At 43.9% G+C, this 18,114-nt stretch overlaps 1 protein-coding gene across 5 annotated transcripts in view; it reads left to right on the forward strand.

Moving 5' to 3' along the window:
- The window catches only part of LOC105909561 (MAM domain-containing glycosylphosphatidylinositol anchor protein 2-like), a 219,706-nt gene that overhangs the window by 73,471 nt on the left and 128,121 nt on the right, over positions 1–18,114 (forward strand). For 3 of the 5 annotated variants that reach the window (XM_031581962.2, XM_031581965.2, XM_042709933.1), the window contains exon 3: positions 7,632–7,809. In XM_031581962.2, the coding sequence (XP_031437822.1) occupies positions 7,632–7,809 (178 nt within the window). The remainder of the gene's footprint in view (positions 1–7,631; positions 7,810–18,114) is intronic. The other 2 variants (XM_042709932.1, XM_031581968.2) reach the window with 1 other exon arrangement.

An 18,114-nucleotide genomic window follows, 5' to 3' on the forward strand; every position in this document is an offset into this window, starting at 1 on the left:
CTCATACCCTATGCTAGCATTTATATACAATATATAACATCGCCACCATCAACATGTTTCTCTGCTCCTACTCCCCTTACCCCTGTAGCAGTAAACCTTTGAGCACAGTGTATACCCACTAAACTGGTCTTGTTTGTATCATGTATTTACCACCGGATGTCTGTATATATATTATGTACACCTACCAAACGCAGGATATGTACAACACCTGTTGTTTCCCATCCCCTTCTGCCACACAACCCTCCCCCATCCCCCCTTCCTATCTCCGCCCGGACGACCTCAAGCAGATGGGTCCCCCCTTATGTGCCGTGGTTCTGCTTAAGGTTCCTTCCTGACTAACAGGGAGTTTTTTCTTGCCCGTGTTGCCAATGTGCTTGCACTAAGGGGGTTCAGGCTCTGGGCTCTGTAAAGCGCCTAGAGACAATTGTATTGTTATGGCGCTATATAAATTAAATTGAATTGAATTGAATTGAATTGAATATCACATTATACAGCTAGCTGTGCTATACTGGACCATAGGATATCACATTATACAGCTAGTTGTGCTATACTGGACCATAGGATATCACATTATTACTGTATTAACAAACTGCTTTATTTTCACATTCATGTCTCTGGCTGTTAAACAACATGTTGCACAGACAGTGCACCTGTTGTGAGTGGATTGCAGAATTTAATTCATATTTGTGTAACGAATGTGCAACAGTCGATTCTCGATGCGTCACAATGGGCCTGTGTTGTGACTGAACTTCGGTTATAGTCACACTATATGCTTGTCAGCTTATTACTGTGGCTTGATAAGACTAGTGACATATTCTCCATCTCTCCCTCTATAACAAAACAACAAACAAACAAGGCTGACTGCAGTCAGTTTTTTTATTGCACGAACAACTCACAGCAACACACACGTGTTATATATATGGAGGCGACCAGGACACACTACACACACACACACACAGACTAGTGATATCTCCCGAATCTCTCACCCGATAAGAATTGTGATATCTCCTGACATGTCTTGGATACAGATGGGTGCTCAGCTTCAAACAATAAATGCAGCTTCAAGATCAAGGGCAGAAATGTCATAAATCATCTGAACTAGTCTGCCCAGGCACTCTACACACACTCTACACACACCCAATGGCGATGGGATCAAGCCAGTTTCCCAAGCATGAGCTGGACTCCTACTGCAAGCGTGGTGCTCTCTCATACACACACACACACACACACACACACAGACACACACACACACACACACACACACACAAACACACACACACCTACACACCTACACACATACACATACGCACCCTAACCCTGACTGAGACAGATCAGGAAATGGCGATATATTCAGATCTACTGCATGTTCTCCTTCAGCTTAAGCTGACATCATTGAACTTTTACCCTCCACTGTTTATCATTTGAAATCTTTCTAATTCTCATAAAGTGCTGCACTCGGGTAATCTTTCACAAAGGACCATTTATTTTATTCCTGTTCGCAAACACAAGATCATATCAGGACACACAATCTGCAGAAAAAAGCAGAAAAAGCATCTTTTAAGTCAGCCTTTTTTTCAGCAGTGTTGCAAAAAGATGATCTGCTTTGTTATGTGTGGCTAAATATAGCCTTCATTCTTTCATCTTGACATTTGACATGTTCATTCTGGTAATAGCAATCACTTACGCTGTTCTGTCAGGCTCTTGTCAGGCTGATTGAGCTCAGCATACTAACAAGGGCCGAGCACACTTTGAAAATGACGAGTAGAATACAGAAAAAAAAACTGCTTCATTTCTCAGAAAAACTTTTGAAAAAAAGGCACTATATAATCACTGCCAATGTATAACCTAGGACACAATGGTACGCCTTTAAGAGGAATGACAGCGCCTTTGTGTAACGGGCGGTTAGAGCCAGGTCAAATTAAACCCTCATACATGAAATGATGAATGATAACGCCCGTTCAGAACACACACACGCACACACACACACACAAACACACACACACACACACACACACACACACACACACACACACACACACACACACACACACACACACACACACACAAACATGACGTTGTCATACTCATAATTCTAGTCAGAATATGAGTCTGATATGGAGCAGCATTGGGCTGTGATTATGGGGCGTGTTTCAGCCGAACCAGGAAAAAAAATGCCTCTTCGCTCAATTGACCGATCGCCAGGGCCCCGCCCCCTTAGTTACTGTTGCTACGTCCGACACAATTCCCGGAACTGTCAAGCTAAAAGCCATGGCGAGTACGGGGACAAGCGCTATAGCTGTCAGTGTGAGTGATGATTTTTGGAGTAATACCTCCACGATATCCTCCAGATCAAGGCAAAAGGGACTGCAGTATGCAGTGGAAGGATATCCAAAATATTAAGATCAACAACGAAGTGGACACAACAATAATCGAAGCAAAAGTATACAGGTCTCAATAAAAAAAAATGAGAAACCCTACGACCTCTTCATTAAATGCAACCAGCACAAACCTTGTAGACTAGTCATGTTATTTCACCACTGGGTAAGATATGTATATAATATTTCAAGCTAGCTAATAACCTACAAAGATTCTTTATTCTTATTATTTATTCCGTCTCTGGCGAGACACTCTGGTACTGGAGGTATCTATCGATCTAGCTAGCTAGGATGGCGACAATCTAGAGAACAGTACAGTAACGTACCAGTGTGGATCAAGATAGCTGCTAGTGACGTTATTGTTCAAGGGATGTGTGTGCATGTTGCTGAAAGTATTTCACAGTCACTGTAGTGATAACTTGCTTGTAAAATGATGATCCTGATGTAATGCTATGGCTTTGTATCAGATCGCCAGGTTATTGCTCTCAGGTTGTGCCTTATGCATACCTTGGGATACTCAGGAGTAGGTTGCCCATTCACAAAATGCCACAAAGATTAAAATAAAACAACTTCATAATGGCCTTTTGTTCAACATTGATACAGTATGTTAAGCTCGAGCTAGTCTCTCCAACTAAAGTGTTAATGTTAAAATCAAAATGTTAATGTTACCGTCTGTAAAATTGCACACTGAGCTATCCTAGCTAGCGATGTTGATGTTACCGTCTGTAAAATTGCACGCTGAGCTATCCTGGCCAGAGATAGCAAACGCCAGCAGCATAAATACAAAGTGTTCGTTAAAAGTTCTGTTCAATGTTGTATCAAGCATAAATACAAAGTGTTCGTTAAAAGTTCTGCAATGCTGGCGTTTGCTATCGCTAGCTAGGATAGCTCAGAGTGCAATTTTACAGACGGTAACATTAACATTTTGACGGTAACATTTTGATTTTAACATTAACACTTTAGTTGGAGAGACTAGTTATGTACTTGTAGTGGTAATAATACAAGTTGTCATGAACCATAACTGTTTGGGGATGTTCTCTCCACTAGACAGTTAGTTATCATACCTAGCGATAGCGTAGTTCGCTAGATAGATATCATAGCTAGCTGCAAGCAGCTTCATTTACTTTGGAGCAGACATATGTGTGTTTTTCGATATATTGAGGTGGGAGTGGGGTCTCCCACACTGTTTAATGCACCGCCGGCACCTTTCCTCTTGTGTTTTGAGCTTTGGAAATGCGGGGAAAAAAACACGCATCCCTCTAATCTCTGTGACAGATCTAAAAGTCCCGTAAGCACACTGCTTCACCATGCTGCTCAGACCTCAAAGTTGTCGGACCTTCTTCTCTTAGTAGCGGTTGCTAAGGTATGATTGGACGAGGGCCGTTCTAGGGAGGAGTTTCGCTATCGGTCAATTGGATAGACCTACAACCAATCAGAGCAACGTAGTATACTGTATAGTCCAGGGGTACTCAATAGGCGGACCGCGGTCCGGATCTGGACCCAGACGCAATCAAATTTGGACCTAAATCAAAATTCTAATTTAATCATGATCAAGCGAGGTTTCATTGGTGCGTGATTTCGCGCTATATATTTTTTTCCTACTCGATGTGGTTTCTATCTTCCGTGTCCAATCCAGAGGTCCAATCAGGAGCTGTAATATAACAACATCACTATGACAACTCACTCACTTACTCAATGTTGGCCGAGAGCTCTGTGGGTCACGCAGGTTGTGTGTGTCAACAGGGACTTTAAGCAGCGACGGTTGAGGGACGGCTACGGCGTCCGTGAAACATTCCAACGGGTTGCCGTAGTAGTGGTAATCGACTATCACTAAGCAACTAATTGTAACTCTCAACGGCTACTTCTTGGGCAAACTGACGTTCGCTCTGAGCATCATCTTGGGTGCTGGCAACTATGACATGTCTATGAACAAACAGGAAAATCGGTCAAATTAGCGGGTATCTTTAACAAATATACTAATAATCCATAAAGCTACTAACGGTGGAATCGAATATAAACGAAGTGACAGTGTCAAATACGATAAAAACGTATAATGACCTGCTTGAAATCCTTACGTATTACTGAGTACGTCAAACCAGTGGCTCTCCCGTAGTAGACAGTTGGGCTACAACGGCAGGAAATGTCGAGATAGAATCTCGCGTGCGCAAACTGTCACTCGAACGCCGTAGCCGTCCCTTCAACCGTCGCTGCTTAAAGTCCCTAACGGCAACAATGCCGGCAGATAGATATGTGAACGGTATTTTTTTCTCAGCGAACGAAAATCATGGCGTGCTTTAAACCCGACAAAAAGAGAAAAGTTGATTCCAAAAATCGCGAATTTAAGACAGAGTGGACTGACAAGTATGCATTTGTGCTGCCTGTGGGGAGCACAAAACCGATTTGTTTAATCTGTAACGAGACGGTTGCCCTTGTCAAAAGTGGTAACGTGAAACGTCACTATGAAACAAAGCGTGCACACTTCGAACAAAAATACCCGCAGAACTCTGAGGTAAGGGGCAGAAAAATAAACCATCTGCAATCATACCAAGCAACATGCAGTGTAATAGTTAGATCCATAGACATATATACATAGACGCCCCGTTGGCCCTTGGCTCGCGTGTCAACTCGCCGCCATCTTGGGGAGGTAATGACTGGCCAGTAAACACATGCAAGTGAATGGGGGAGCTCCTGCTTTTCTGGATAAAAAGCACTATAGCGTTTACATTTCTCAACCATTGATTCGTTTATATATTGAATGGTTTATGATCTACGATAAAAAAAAAAAAAGTTTTGTCTCCATGTTACTTAGAATCTTGATAGTAAGGCTATAAATCGCCACAGGCATATGTACATACATCATATATGTCTATGATAATCGCTGCTAGACGCTCACTGTTCTTGTGCTCCCACAGCTCATTCACTTTGAAATACGGAAAACGAAATCTAAATGATCGAAATAGTGCTTCTTTAACTACTAATATTGAATTTGACCATCATTGAGAAAAACGGAACAGAATCTGCAAATAGCCTAGCAAAGCATACTCAAACTACTGACAGAGGAGGCAAATGTAAACAACCATCTTTCTATATTTTTATAGCAGTGAAATACACACATTCAAATATACACATTTTTGTACATATACACAATTTGATATAAGACCATGCATGACCAAGACCATGCATAGTTTTCTTTGCCCTCCGTTATCGTACCTTCGTGTGCTGCATATCAGAAATGGCCAACAGAAAAGCGAAGACGGAGACGGCTCCTGTTACCATGGAAACAATAAACGAACCTAGCTTTAGTATCTACATAGCTACTGCATATCAGAAATGGCTAACAGAAAAGTTTTGAAAAGGTACGATAACGGAGGGCAAAGAAAACTGCATGGTCTTGGTCATGCTTATATCAAATTGTGTATATGTACAAAAATGTGTATATTTGAATGTGTGTATTTCACTGCTATAAAAATATAGAAAGCAGGTGTTTGATGGTTGTTTACATTTGCCTCCTCTGTCAGTAGTTTAAGTATGCTATGCTAGGCTATTTGCAGATTCTGTTCCGTTTTTCTCAATGATGGTCAAATTCAATATTAGTAGTTAAAGAAGCACTATTTCGATCATTTAGATTTCGTTTCCGTATTTCAAAGTGAATGAGCTGTGGGAGCACAAGAACAGTGAGCGTCTAGCAGCGATTATCATAGACATATATGATGTATGTACATATGCCTGTGGCGATTTATAGCCTTACTATCAAGATTCTAAGTAACATGGAGACAAAACTTTTTTATTTTTTTTTATCGTAGATCATAAACCATTCAATATATAAACGAATCAATGAAATCGGTTGAGAAATGTAAACGCTATAGTGCTTTTTATCCAGAAAAGCAGGAGCTCCCCCATTCACTTGCATGTGTTTACTGGCCAGTCATTACCTCCCCAAGATGGCGGCGAGTTGGCACGTCGCAGCAACGTTCTGAAGCAGACAATGGGCCGTCTATGTATATATGTCTATGGTTAGATCAGCCACACAACAAGAGCGTGCATACCTCAACATATATCAGAATCAGAATCATGTTTATTGGCCAAGTACATTTTCATATACAAGGAATTTTTTCTGGGTTTAGTTGCTCTCAATGTACTTAAACTGAAAATATGCAGTATAACACAACTGTTTAGAATAGAGATACTGTTGTGAGTCTGCCTTTTCAACCATGAATATGGTGAAAAACAAATACAGGAGCACACCCAATGAACACTGAGTGCCTCCGCCTGGCCGTCACACCTTTTATGCCCAAGTTTAAACCACAAAAAAGTGTCACCTTTCACACAAATAAGGCCAGACCACATAACCGTTTGTGCATACGTTAGTTTGAACGTTTTTGTTGGAGTTATGTTTTTGGATTTTGACCGTCACTGTTCCGGACCCTGGACTGAATGGAAATTTGGCGAGTGGACCTTTTGGGTTTCTAATTGAGTACCCCTGCTGTATACCATCGGGACCAGCTGATAAATGAAACTTTTACCGAATCCCGTAGGAAGGACAGCAAAAACATCTTTTCGATCGACAAAAACGCCTTGCGTTTTTCTGTTCCTCTTTCAAAATGAATGCGCTGTCGATGTCTTGCGCTGTCCCTGTTGATGGCAGAATCTACACATCTCAGCTCTCCAGCGGCAGCCATGTTTGTTGAAAACGAATTCAACCCAAGCGCTCTTTGGTGACGTGGTTGATTACTTTACTGTTGATCATCTGTCCATCATCGTATAAAGCCCGCCCTGACAATTTGATTGGTCCGAACAGCTTCTGTTCGGGCATAGTTTCGCCCCAACGGAGCAATGCCAGACCGAACTTCCCGACCTCAAATGTTGTGGGTGGGGCTAAATTCGGCTGGCACCCAGGCTAACACACACACCTACGTAGCCCACTCAGATAGGCATACACTGACCATTGCTTCACTTCTTTAGCGCAGTGAAGCCCTTTGCATTTGGCCTGTGCTTGGTTTTGGCACCCAACCAGCAGATGGAGTCTCGTTTGGATTAAACCCTGATCTGGCTCTTTTACAGTCTCATAATAGTAGGTCCCCATCGTAGCCCGGGGGGGGCTAGGTATTGATCTGTGTGCGAGTGTGTGTGTGTGTGTGTGTGTGTGTGTGTGTGTGTGTGTGAGTGTGTGTGTGTGTGAGGGTAGGAGAATTTTCTCTCTCTCTGTGTGTTTGAAGCCCCAAATCCCATCACACATCTCCTCTCTCCCTGTTTCAGCAGATCCGGTGGACGAAGACGGCGGGTAGCGTTTCGGACCGTTTCCAGGACTCCAGCGTGTTCAACGAGACGCTGCACATCACCAAGATCCAGCGCCACCAAGGGGGGCGCTACTACTGCAAGGCCGAGAACGGGCTGGCCTCGCCGGCCATCAAGTCCATCCGGGTGGACGTCTACTGTAAGTGACCAGACCCTCTTCATCATCCTAAACTGCTACAGCCGTCCACACTGGCAATAATCAATGCTTTGTGTATTATTAGCAAACTATTAACAACAGTGTAAAGAGACCAAAAGTGAAATATAATGCTGCTAAACCCGTATGAAACATAACCCTTGTGTCTGTGGTGAAGATTTCGGGTGGGACTTTATGTCAAAGAGCCCATGACTTAGTTAATGCTGTATGGAATATTAACAAACCATTTGCCAGTGTCAAGAAATGATTGGTTGTATTAAATGTTGAAGTTCATGGTTTGTTTATTTTTTTAATAATGCATACGGTTTAAATTACAGTCACATCAGTCACAAAAGAGTCTGGACATTAGTCATGACATGACATTTGCAATAACAACATTAAGGAATATTAGTTCCTCTTCACCCTTGCTTGCTACTGTATTAAAACTGTTTTAGCTGAGGAAAACTTGCTGTAGAGCATATCAATATTCTTGCAGGTCAATTTGCACCAAAGGATGCTATCAATACTCAGATACTGGGCTTAAGTCCATGACAGCGTGTGCATTGATAGGATGGATTTGTTTGGTGCCGTTCAAGCACTGTTAGATAAACATGTTGGCCAAATGAGTTCAGGGGAATGACAGAGGGATTCGGCCAACAGCAAACTCAAATCCTTTGGGGAGGAGAGAAAGCGTGACCTTTCACCTATGCTCCGTAATTAAATACATACCCTCTCTTTGGGTGTGACCGCTGTGGCTTGCACATCTTGTTAACCAGCGAAGGCGCAACGATCCCGCTTCTCGTATGAAAAGATACGCCCACAGCTGTATCATCCCGGGCCCGATGATTTCCCACTCCTTGCGTCTGATTTTTACGGCTAATTAATTCCCAGCGCGGTCGAGATGTCAGCCGAGCAGGAAGCAGAACGGTGTGCTTTGATTCCCTCTCCTCCATGGTGCTCAGCTCTGCTCGCTGGGTTACTAAGAAACGGGGCGCTTTCATCCAGCATCCAGAAGGCTGTGCTCCCTGTCAATCAAACTCCACCTGCTTGTCACAGCGCTAACTAGCACAGCGCTAGCTCACAGCTACATTGGCTCCCATGTTATCCTAGCAGGCCTCAGATAGCTGTTTATAGAATGTAGATCTCTACAGTGGCAACGAGGCACTGTGCTGTTTATAATGAGGCCGAGTGTTCGGTCTGTTTGCGGATCGTTATTTGCCCATCACTCAAAAAACATGAAGAATGTTCTCCCATGAAATCATCATCTCTCTTTCTCCCCGATCGTCTTTCCAAAGGGACCATGTGAGAAACCTGCCACCACCCACACAGTTCTGACAACAGCCTGAGCACACACGCCCCCGGCCTGAACAGTGCCCCCCAGTCTGAACAGATAATGAATGAGTGCCCCCTGCCTGAGAAGTGCCCCCTGCCTGAGCAGTGTCCCTAGTCTGAACAGCCTGAACAGATAATGAATGTCGACATTAATTCTGATGCTGAGGCACGGCGATGTCCTTGACAATGTTACTGTCAATTTATGTCCATTATCCCCATTGTCACTGTGCGTTATGTGTGTGTGTGTGTTTGAGAGAGAGAGAGAGAGAGTGTGTGTGTGTGTGTGTGTGTGTGTGTGTGTGTCTGTCTGTGTGCATGTGTGTGAGTGTGTGAGTGTGTATATGTGTGTTTGCCGCATGCATCTTGAACAGGGATGATCGTCCAGGTCAGCTAGACATGATCTCTTTGAGTAAATGTGACTGTTCTTCTTCATCATATTCTGTCTCCTTAAAGAGGACCTATTACTGTAAGCTTTTGTCCTTTCCTTTGAGAGCTTTTAGTGCATGTAAACGGTCTGCAAAGTTACAAAGCCCAACGTACACCCCAGAGGGAGAAACTTTCTCCCACAGAGCACACTTTTTCTCAGCTGTCTGAGACGCTGCGTTGGAATTCCAGCCCTTTACCTTGGTTACAAGATGATGCAATCTTGTAACGCAATCCTTATTTCCCACCCAGCTGACCAATCAGAGCACACTGGGCTCATCAGGAGGAGGGCCTTAAAGTCAAAGGAGGTGTTTCAGACAGAGGGTAAATAGAGACATACAGAATGACAAAAAATAATAACATTGACAAAAAATAATAACATTGAAGCATGTAAATCTATTGTAGACCCCAAAAATTAAATTGAAAATGATAATAGGTCCTCGTTAAGGAGGATAGCAGGAGAGAGACAGAGAGAGAGACAGAGACAGAGAGAGAGAGAGAGAGGGGGGGGGGTGTGTGTTTGTGTGTGTGTGTGTGCTTTTCTGAGGTGTGTGTATGAAGACGAGTGAGACTGTATTTCTGTGCTCCTCGGAGAAGCGTGTTCCCCAGGGTTGATCTGCTCAGCACAGCGCGCGTGCTGCTTTGAGTTAGCCAAAATCTCCTGATCATTGAAATGGAAATCTCACCCGCATGTTTAATATTCTCACAGCCAGGTGCGATAGAAATCCATTCATGTTATGATGTTATCACACATGTGGGTACATTTCTACGGAAAGCAGCTGGCGGTCGGAAGGTTTAGGAAATTACTTTGTCACGATGTTGCAGTCTTATTTCAAACTTTTACTGTGACTTTATCCAAGCAGTTCCACACCAGAAGGCTTAGTCAGAATTTAGTCAGGAACACAGGCCAAGAGACTAAACAGGATCTATGTCTTGTCTGCCTAATGAAAAATATAATGGAAAATGTCTTTCAATCATATAGATATCGATCGTATCGATTCCAATATCTATCACCCTAGCCCATCAACTACCTGTCACCATTTAACTAACCCCAACTGTAGCCTAACAATGACATACTGTAATTTTCTGATAATTAATCACGGTTTATACATTGATTTTGTAACAGTTTTGCAGCCTTGGTGAGGCCTATACATGGTAATGCATTTTTTTTTTTACATTGAATAAACTGTGATTAATACACGGGTGCAGTCAATACACAGGTTTGTTTTATAAAATGACATACAATACTGTAATGAAGTTCATATACTCTGCGGTTAACAGTCGGGCAAATACGGTACATCCATGTTAGACATACGTACCTTGACAAACCTGACAAACACACCTTACCTAAACCCTAACCTGAAATCTGACCCTGTGGATGTCCCTGAATATGTCAACATTCCCGCAGTCATTTGTTTATGTATGTTTACTGTAATATATTAGTGTGATTTACTACATACTGGTGTGTGTCTTCATCAGAAGGCTGCATGGACGTCCCCGTGTGTCTTTATCAGAAGGCTGCTTGGACGTCCCCCATGTCTCTTTTCACTCTGGATGCTTAATTAGCTCTGAAATCGCTCCTTTGGACGCTGGGGCCGATCAGAGCACCTTGGACATCTTGGCAATGCTAATGCCTCAGAGTCCGTTACAAGGCTGCTCCGGCAGAGCCGAGGTCACGGGGGGCAATCCCTTCAGGAGCCCAAACTCAGTGGAAATCAGAGCAAAACACAAAGGGGCCCTAATGTGATAGGTGCGCAACGTGAGTTCATGCGTAAAGCTAGCTGGAATACGAGGGCACATTAATACATGGCACACAGACCTAAGCACCTTCAAGGGTGGACCTACACCTCAAATGGGTGTGTCTGATCCAAAAAGTAGGCATTGCATGGAAATAGTTTTGAGGAAGGCGTTTTGCCACTTCAGGCCACTTTCTGCCCCTTCAACGTCTGGCAGGTGTATCTAATCTAATCTATTCACAGTTTGGAGGCATAACATTGACCACTTAGTTACTAAACTATCATTTAACCCAACAAAATATGTTACCAAATGGCTATGTAGGCTATGCAACCACGCTCAACACCACACAGACTGTGAATACAATAATCCAGTATCATCCAATAAAATAGAATCTAATCGAATGCAATTAGCATAAGGAACAGAGAGGGTGTTAGTTATGGAACATAGATGCATCTGGTTAATGTAAACATTACCATAAGGAACATAGATGCCTCTAGTTAATGTAAACAGTACCATAAGGAACATACAGTAGATGCCTCTAGTTAATGTAAACAATACCATAAGGAACAGAGATGCCTCTAGTTAATGTAAACAGTACCATAAGGAACATACAGCAGATGCCTCTAGTTAATGTAAACAGTACCATAAGGAACATACAGTAGATGCCTCTAGTTAATGTAAACAATACCATAAGGAACAGAGATGCATCGAGTTAATGTAAACAGTACTATAAGTAACATACATGCCTCTAGTTAATGTAAACATTACCATAATGAACATAGATGCCTCTAGTTAATGTAAACAGGACCATAAGGAACAGAGAGGGTGTTGGTTATGGAACATAGATGCATCTGGTTAATGTAAACATAACCATAAGGAACAGAGAGGGTACTGGGTGCCTTGTTCAGTCCTTGATGGAGTCTGCACATGTGAAGGTTCTGAAAGCTATGTGTGTGTTGTATGGAATTCCTGAAGGGAGGTGGCGTCTGTCTGTATATATATATATATATATGTGTGTGTGTGTGTGTGTGTGTGTGTGTGTGTGTGTGTGTGTGTGTGTGTGTGTGTGTGTGTGACTTGAGTGTGAAAAGGTGCCTCTGTGAATAGTCTGAATATAACAGTGAGAAAGAGGAGTGAAAGAGATGTGTTTGTTTGTATGCCTAGGTGTGTGTGTGTGTGTGCGTGTGTGTGTGTGTGTGTGTGTGTGTGTGTGTGTGTGTGTGAGAGAGAGAGAGTCAGACAGAGACAGGAGCAGTGGGACCTGTTATCGAAACAGTGAAGATGAAGACAGAAGTGTCTCTCACGTGTTTGTGTGTGTGTGTGTGTTTGGTCCCTGTGCCCTCTCACTCTGTGGCACAGCTGTCCTCCCACACACGCTCACATGTATGATACGCATACACACACACACACACACATTCACACAAAAACACCCGCACACATAGATAGACACACTTTATCACAGTGTGAGGTTCCAGTGACTCATTCCCCAGATGAGCTTCTTATCAGTAGAATGTGTGTGTATCCCAAACCTCATTGATTAGTAGTTTGGGATCGACCGAGCCGAGTCGAGTCGAGATTGACCATCTGTATAAAGAGATCCAGAGTTGTGATCTTCAGCCAGCCAGCCAGTCAGCCTCTGATAGCTCTTATCAGAGCCCAGCCACTTTAATTACACACAGACTGTGTCATTTATGATCCTGGGTCAGTTTCTGACTCTGTGACCACCAGTCACAGGTGACAGACACTGATAGGGAAACAGCAGAGAGAGAGACATCACTGTGCGGAAGTGTGTGTGTGTGTGTGTATGTGTGTGTGCACGTGTGGGCGTGTGTGTGTGCGTGTGCGTGTTTGTGTTGGACGTGGCCACTGCACTTGGTGTCTTGGTGCACGACACATGTTTTTGTGTAGATGTGGTTGATTTATCATATTTCAACAATTTAAAAAAATGCAGTTGATTTATCATATGGAGCTAAGAGTATTTTGAGCTTTTTCTAGACAGGAAAGCAACATTTTAATGGTAATGTATGGATGTGTGGATGTATCATTCAGTATACAATATATAATATATAATATTTGTACAGATTTATGCAATTGTCATTTGTGCAGATGTGTGGATATATCATTTTGAATCCTGATGGCTTTACAAAAAGAGGTTTGCAAAATGATAAAATGGAGCTGTTCATCATTATGTGGCTGTGATTATTGGATTCTCAAGTGTCCATTACGGCCTAACTCTCCCTCTCAACAGCATCCAACACTCACTCTTACTGACTCGCACCATTACCCAGATCCGCTTGAACTGAAGCGAAGACAGATCAGATCCCTCAGTCCCTCTGGTGAGTGGGTACTGAACCATGGGTGTCAGCGATGTTTGAACAGCATCTCTGGCCAACACTGGGGAACATCTCATACTAACATCCTACATGTCTTTTCATCATTGCCCCAGACTAACAAGCTGCCATAAGCCATCACTATGGCTGGCCACCCCCTCTGTCTCTCAGCACTGCAGGATGCAGGATACACACACACACTCATGCTCACACACACACACACACACACACACACACTCATGCTCACACACACACACACACACACACACACACACACACACACACACACACACACACACACACACACACACACACACACACAGACAGACACACACACACACACACACACATACACCCCCCCCCCCCCCCCACACACACACACACACACACAGTGTTTTTCATAAGAGAAAACTCTGCAGGGTCCTGACTCATGTAACTCTGTGTCACAGGGGCCTAACACACCACATGCCATCATTCATGCATCAGACACACATGCACTCGCTCTCTCTCTCTCTCTCACACACACACACACACACACACACACACACACACACACACACACACACACACACACACACACACACACACAGGCATGTACTGTAAGTGCTGACTTATTGACTTGCGTGTGGAAGAGCTTGCACACCACCATTCAGACACACACACACAAGCACACATAAATCTTCAGTTCACGTCATCTCCAAAGTTGTTTAGAAGCAGCAGTGGTAGTCATGTTAGCATTAGCGTTATTAGCAATGGCGTTAGTATCAGCAGTAGCAGCAGTAGCAGCACCAGCATCGGAGGGAGACTGGAGACACACACACCAGTACTGCCCCTCCACTGAGGAAGTCTGCTGAGGGGCACACACACAAACACACTCAAACCCCGGAGGTGTTTCCTCTCAGCTCCCTTACAGCAGAGACTTTTCTAACCATAGACATATATACATAGACGCCCCATTGGCCTTTGTATCGTGTGTCAACTCCTTAGTTAGCAGCTCCACCGTTAACATGCATTTGTTTACAGGCCAGTCTTCACCTCCCAAAGATGGCGGCGACGTTGGCACGTCACAGCAACGTTCTGAAGCAGTCAATGGGGCGTCTATGTATATATGTCTATGGTTCTAACTACAGTGCGACATGCTCCAGTGCTTAGCCTTATTGGTCCAGTGTGAGGTGATTAGATCTGACTGGTTCCGCCAGCTATGCTATGTAGCTCCGTTTCTGTTCCATACTTGATGTCTAACTGTTTTAACGCAGAACAAGAGCAGGGCAGAGAGCATGATGGTAATGCGTGTGATAGAAACCTCATGTCTGCCACCTTTAATGAGGGCGAGCACCCTCACCCCTCTCCTCTCACCCCCTCAGCACTGGTTTTGGAGAGGTTGGGCCCTCAGGGGCCTCTCTCTCTCTCTCTCTCTCTCTCCAGCATCTTGCGCTACTGCAGAGATCTCTACCGCTCGTCTCGTCTCTGCTCCGTGTCAGAAACACACACGTGCACCGCGGCCTCTGCGCCGTTCCCACGGTAATTGGGATTAGTAAGCGTTTCTGCGGAGTGAAGATGACAGAAGCTGTCACGCGTCAGACAAGCAGATTTACGGAGGGCGCGCCCCTGGGCTCAGTGTAAACCCACAGAGGTATTTTCACGTCAGCGGCAGAGAGCAGTAGAGGCCTTAACTCTGTTTTAGGAATTTATTTAAATGTATTTATGTTCTATATCAGACTCTAAACTTAAAAAAGACAAGTCTATAGAGTTTGTCAAGTACTAACATCTTAATGTTTTTGCCCTGGTTTTCATTTGGACACCACTTCCATAGCCTTAAATGGGGTTTTAAATGTATAGTTCACCACTACAGACATTAAACTTCATTAATCTCTTACACTACACTAAGCTTAATTAAGGGGGGAGCTGCTTGATATATTTTTTGCGGGGGGGAGGGGTATTGAAGCGTTAATGTAATCTTGTGATGTAGAGGAGAATTTGGTTCATTCCTGTGCATACTAATGTAACTATAATGGGCATGAGGATTAGACATAATCTAGAATTTATCCAGATGTCTGGAACACAGTGTTTAGTTGACGCTGCCATTTCAGGCTTTACTCGCATAGCTACCTACACCTGACTAAGAACAAGATGCTCTCTCCGCACATCCGCACACACACACACAAAATATTTACACACTCACCTACACATGTCAGAGAGGAAGATGCTCTCTCCGCATACACATACATAAATACAAACACACATGCACATATAATTTACACACTCACCTACGCATACAGCAACTCATAAACACATGCATACACACACTAGTCTCCAGTCTACAACCGCTGGGCTTTAAACTCTGATTAAACATTAAGCCGCCCTGGCATTTAACCCAGCTAATCTAAGTTTACCATGGCTTTATTTAACCTGCACTTGCCCTGGGCACTGGCTCTGGACACGGGCTGGTGTGGATTTGAGAGTCTGGTGTGGATTGGTAGGGTCTGGTTTGGATTGGTAGGGTCTGGTGTAGATTTGTAGTGTCTGCTGTGGATTTGTAGGGTCTGCTGTGGATTTGTAGGGTCTGATGGGGATTAGTAGGATCTGATGTGGATTTAAATATGGCGTACTTAGGCCAGATGTGTCTCAGAGTGTGCTGCTCGGGACTTTATGCCAGTGTCTCCTCCACCTTGGAATGGATTGAGCGTGGATCGTACCTACACTAGAGTTTGGGCCACATCCAGACCAGAGTTTGACAATAGCTGTGAGTTTATGCCAGAGCATTAGCCCGTTTGGGTCAGAACTGAGCCAGATCCGGGCCCAGTACATTTCTCATTCATTTCAGAGTTTGCGCACGTGTGTGATGTAATGTATTTTGTGGAAGGTAGACTCGTAGGATGTGGGTGTGTGGGTTTGTGTGTGTGTGTGTGTGTGTGTGTGTGTGTGTGTGTGTGTGTGTGTGTGATGTAGTGTATTTTGTGGAAGGTAGACTCGTAGGATGTGGGTGTGTGGGTTTGTGTGTGTGTGTGTGAGTGTGTGATGTAGTGTGTTTTGTGGAAACCAGACTTGTAGGATGTCTTCCAGGATGTAGTGTGCCTCTTGTTTGAGTCCCCTTCAGGTAACTACAAATGAAGGTTATCTACAGACGGAAAAATACAAGTTTATTTCACACTTCTTCAAAACCTCTGTCTGGACGCAGCTTGAAGACAAGCAGGCGTGCGGTGAATGCAATAAGAGGCTTTGGTTGTGTTTTTTGTCTGGGGAACAGAGGAGCGTTTTCTCTGGAGGGAAGGGTGTGTGTGTGTGTGATTTACGTATCAAGCTGAGAGGATGTTCACTCATTTTGTGTGACTGGAGAACAAAAAAACACATTTAGCACACATCCACCCATACACTGATATATACACAAACACACACACATGTACCCGTTCCACATGTGCACCCACACACACACACATATTTCTCACTACATACATACATACATACATACATACATACATACATACATACATGCACACCCATACACTGATATAAGCATAACCACACACACACACACACACACACACACACACACACACACACATACAGTATACGCACACCACATGACACCACCACCCTCATGATCACACATACTCCATTGGTGCTGATGAGTGTTTGAGCTGCTCTTCTGTCATCCCCACTGACAGTGTGTGTGTGTTTGTGTGTGTTTGTGTGTGTTTGTGTGTGTGTGTGTGTGTGTGTGTGTGTGGCCATCCGTCACGCAAGACCAGACTCTCTCTCTCAGCCCAAACCTCTCTCTCTCAACACAAACCTTGCTCGCTCACTCACTCAATGAGATTAACAACTCTTATGGACTCTGGGTGGGCTGCTATGAATTAGTTTTTGTTCCTGATTTTGTTTTTATCTGTTCTAGTTCTTGGATCCTGGATTAGATGTGTAGACCGCCTATCCTGGATTAGATGTGACCGCCTATCCTGGATTAGATGTGTAGACCGCCTATCCTGGATTAGATGTGTAGACCGCCTATCCTGGATAAAATGTGTAGACCGCCTATCCTAGATTAGATGTGTAGACCGCCTATCCTGGATTAGATGTGTATACCGCCTATCCTGGATTAGATGTGTAGACCGCCTATCCTGGATTAGATGTGTAGACCGCCTATCCTGGATTAGATGTGTAGACCGCCTATCCTGGATTAGATGTGTAGGCCGCCTGCGTTGCATGTGCATGGCGGCTGCGTTTTGATTCTCATTTCGGTGCACTTGCCCACAGGTTAGAGCACACGGGCTGCGTGAGACACACGTCTCAGCAACGGCTCGAGCCGCACTGCAGTCGCAAGTCACACAGAGTTGTGGTATGGATCCTATTATTCAGGTGTGGGGTAAGCGTTCCTCAAATACACAGGGAAATGGACAGATATAGACAAGCTCACACACACACACACACACACACACACACAACCATATGGACAGATATAGACAGGCTTACACACACACACATATATCGACAT

This window comes from Clupea harengus, chromosome 15, assembly GCF_900700415.2.
Source record: "Clupea harengus chromosome 15, Ch_v2.0.2, whole genome shotgun sequence".
Lineage (NCBI taxonomy): Eukaryota > Metazoa > Chordata > Actinopteri > Clupeiformes > Clupeidae > Clupea > Clupea harengus.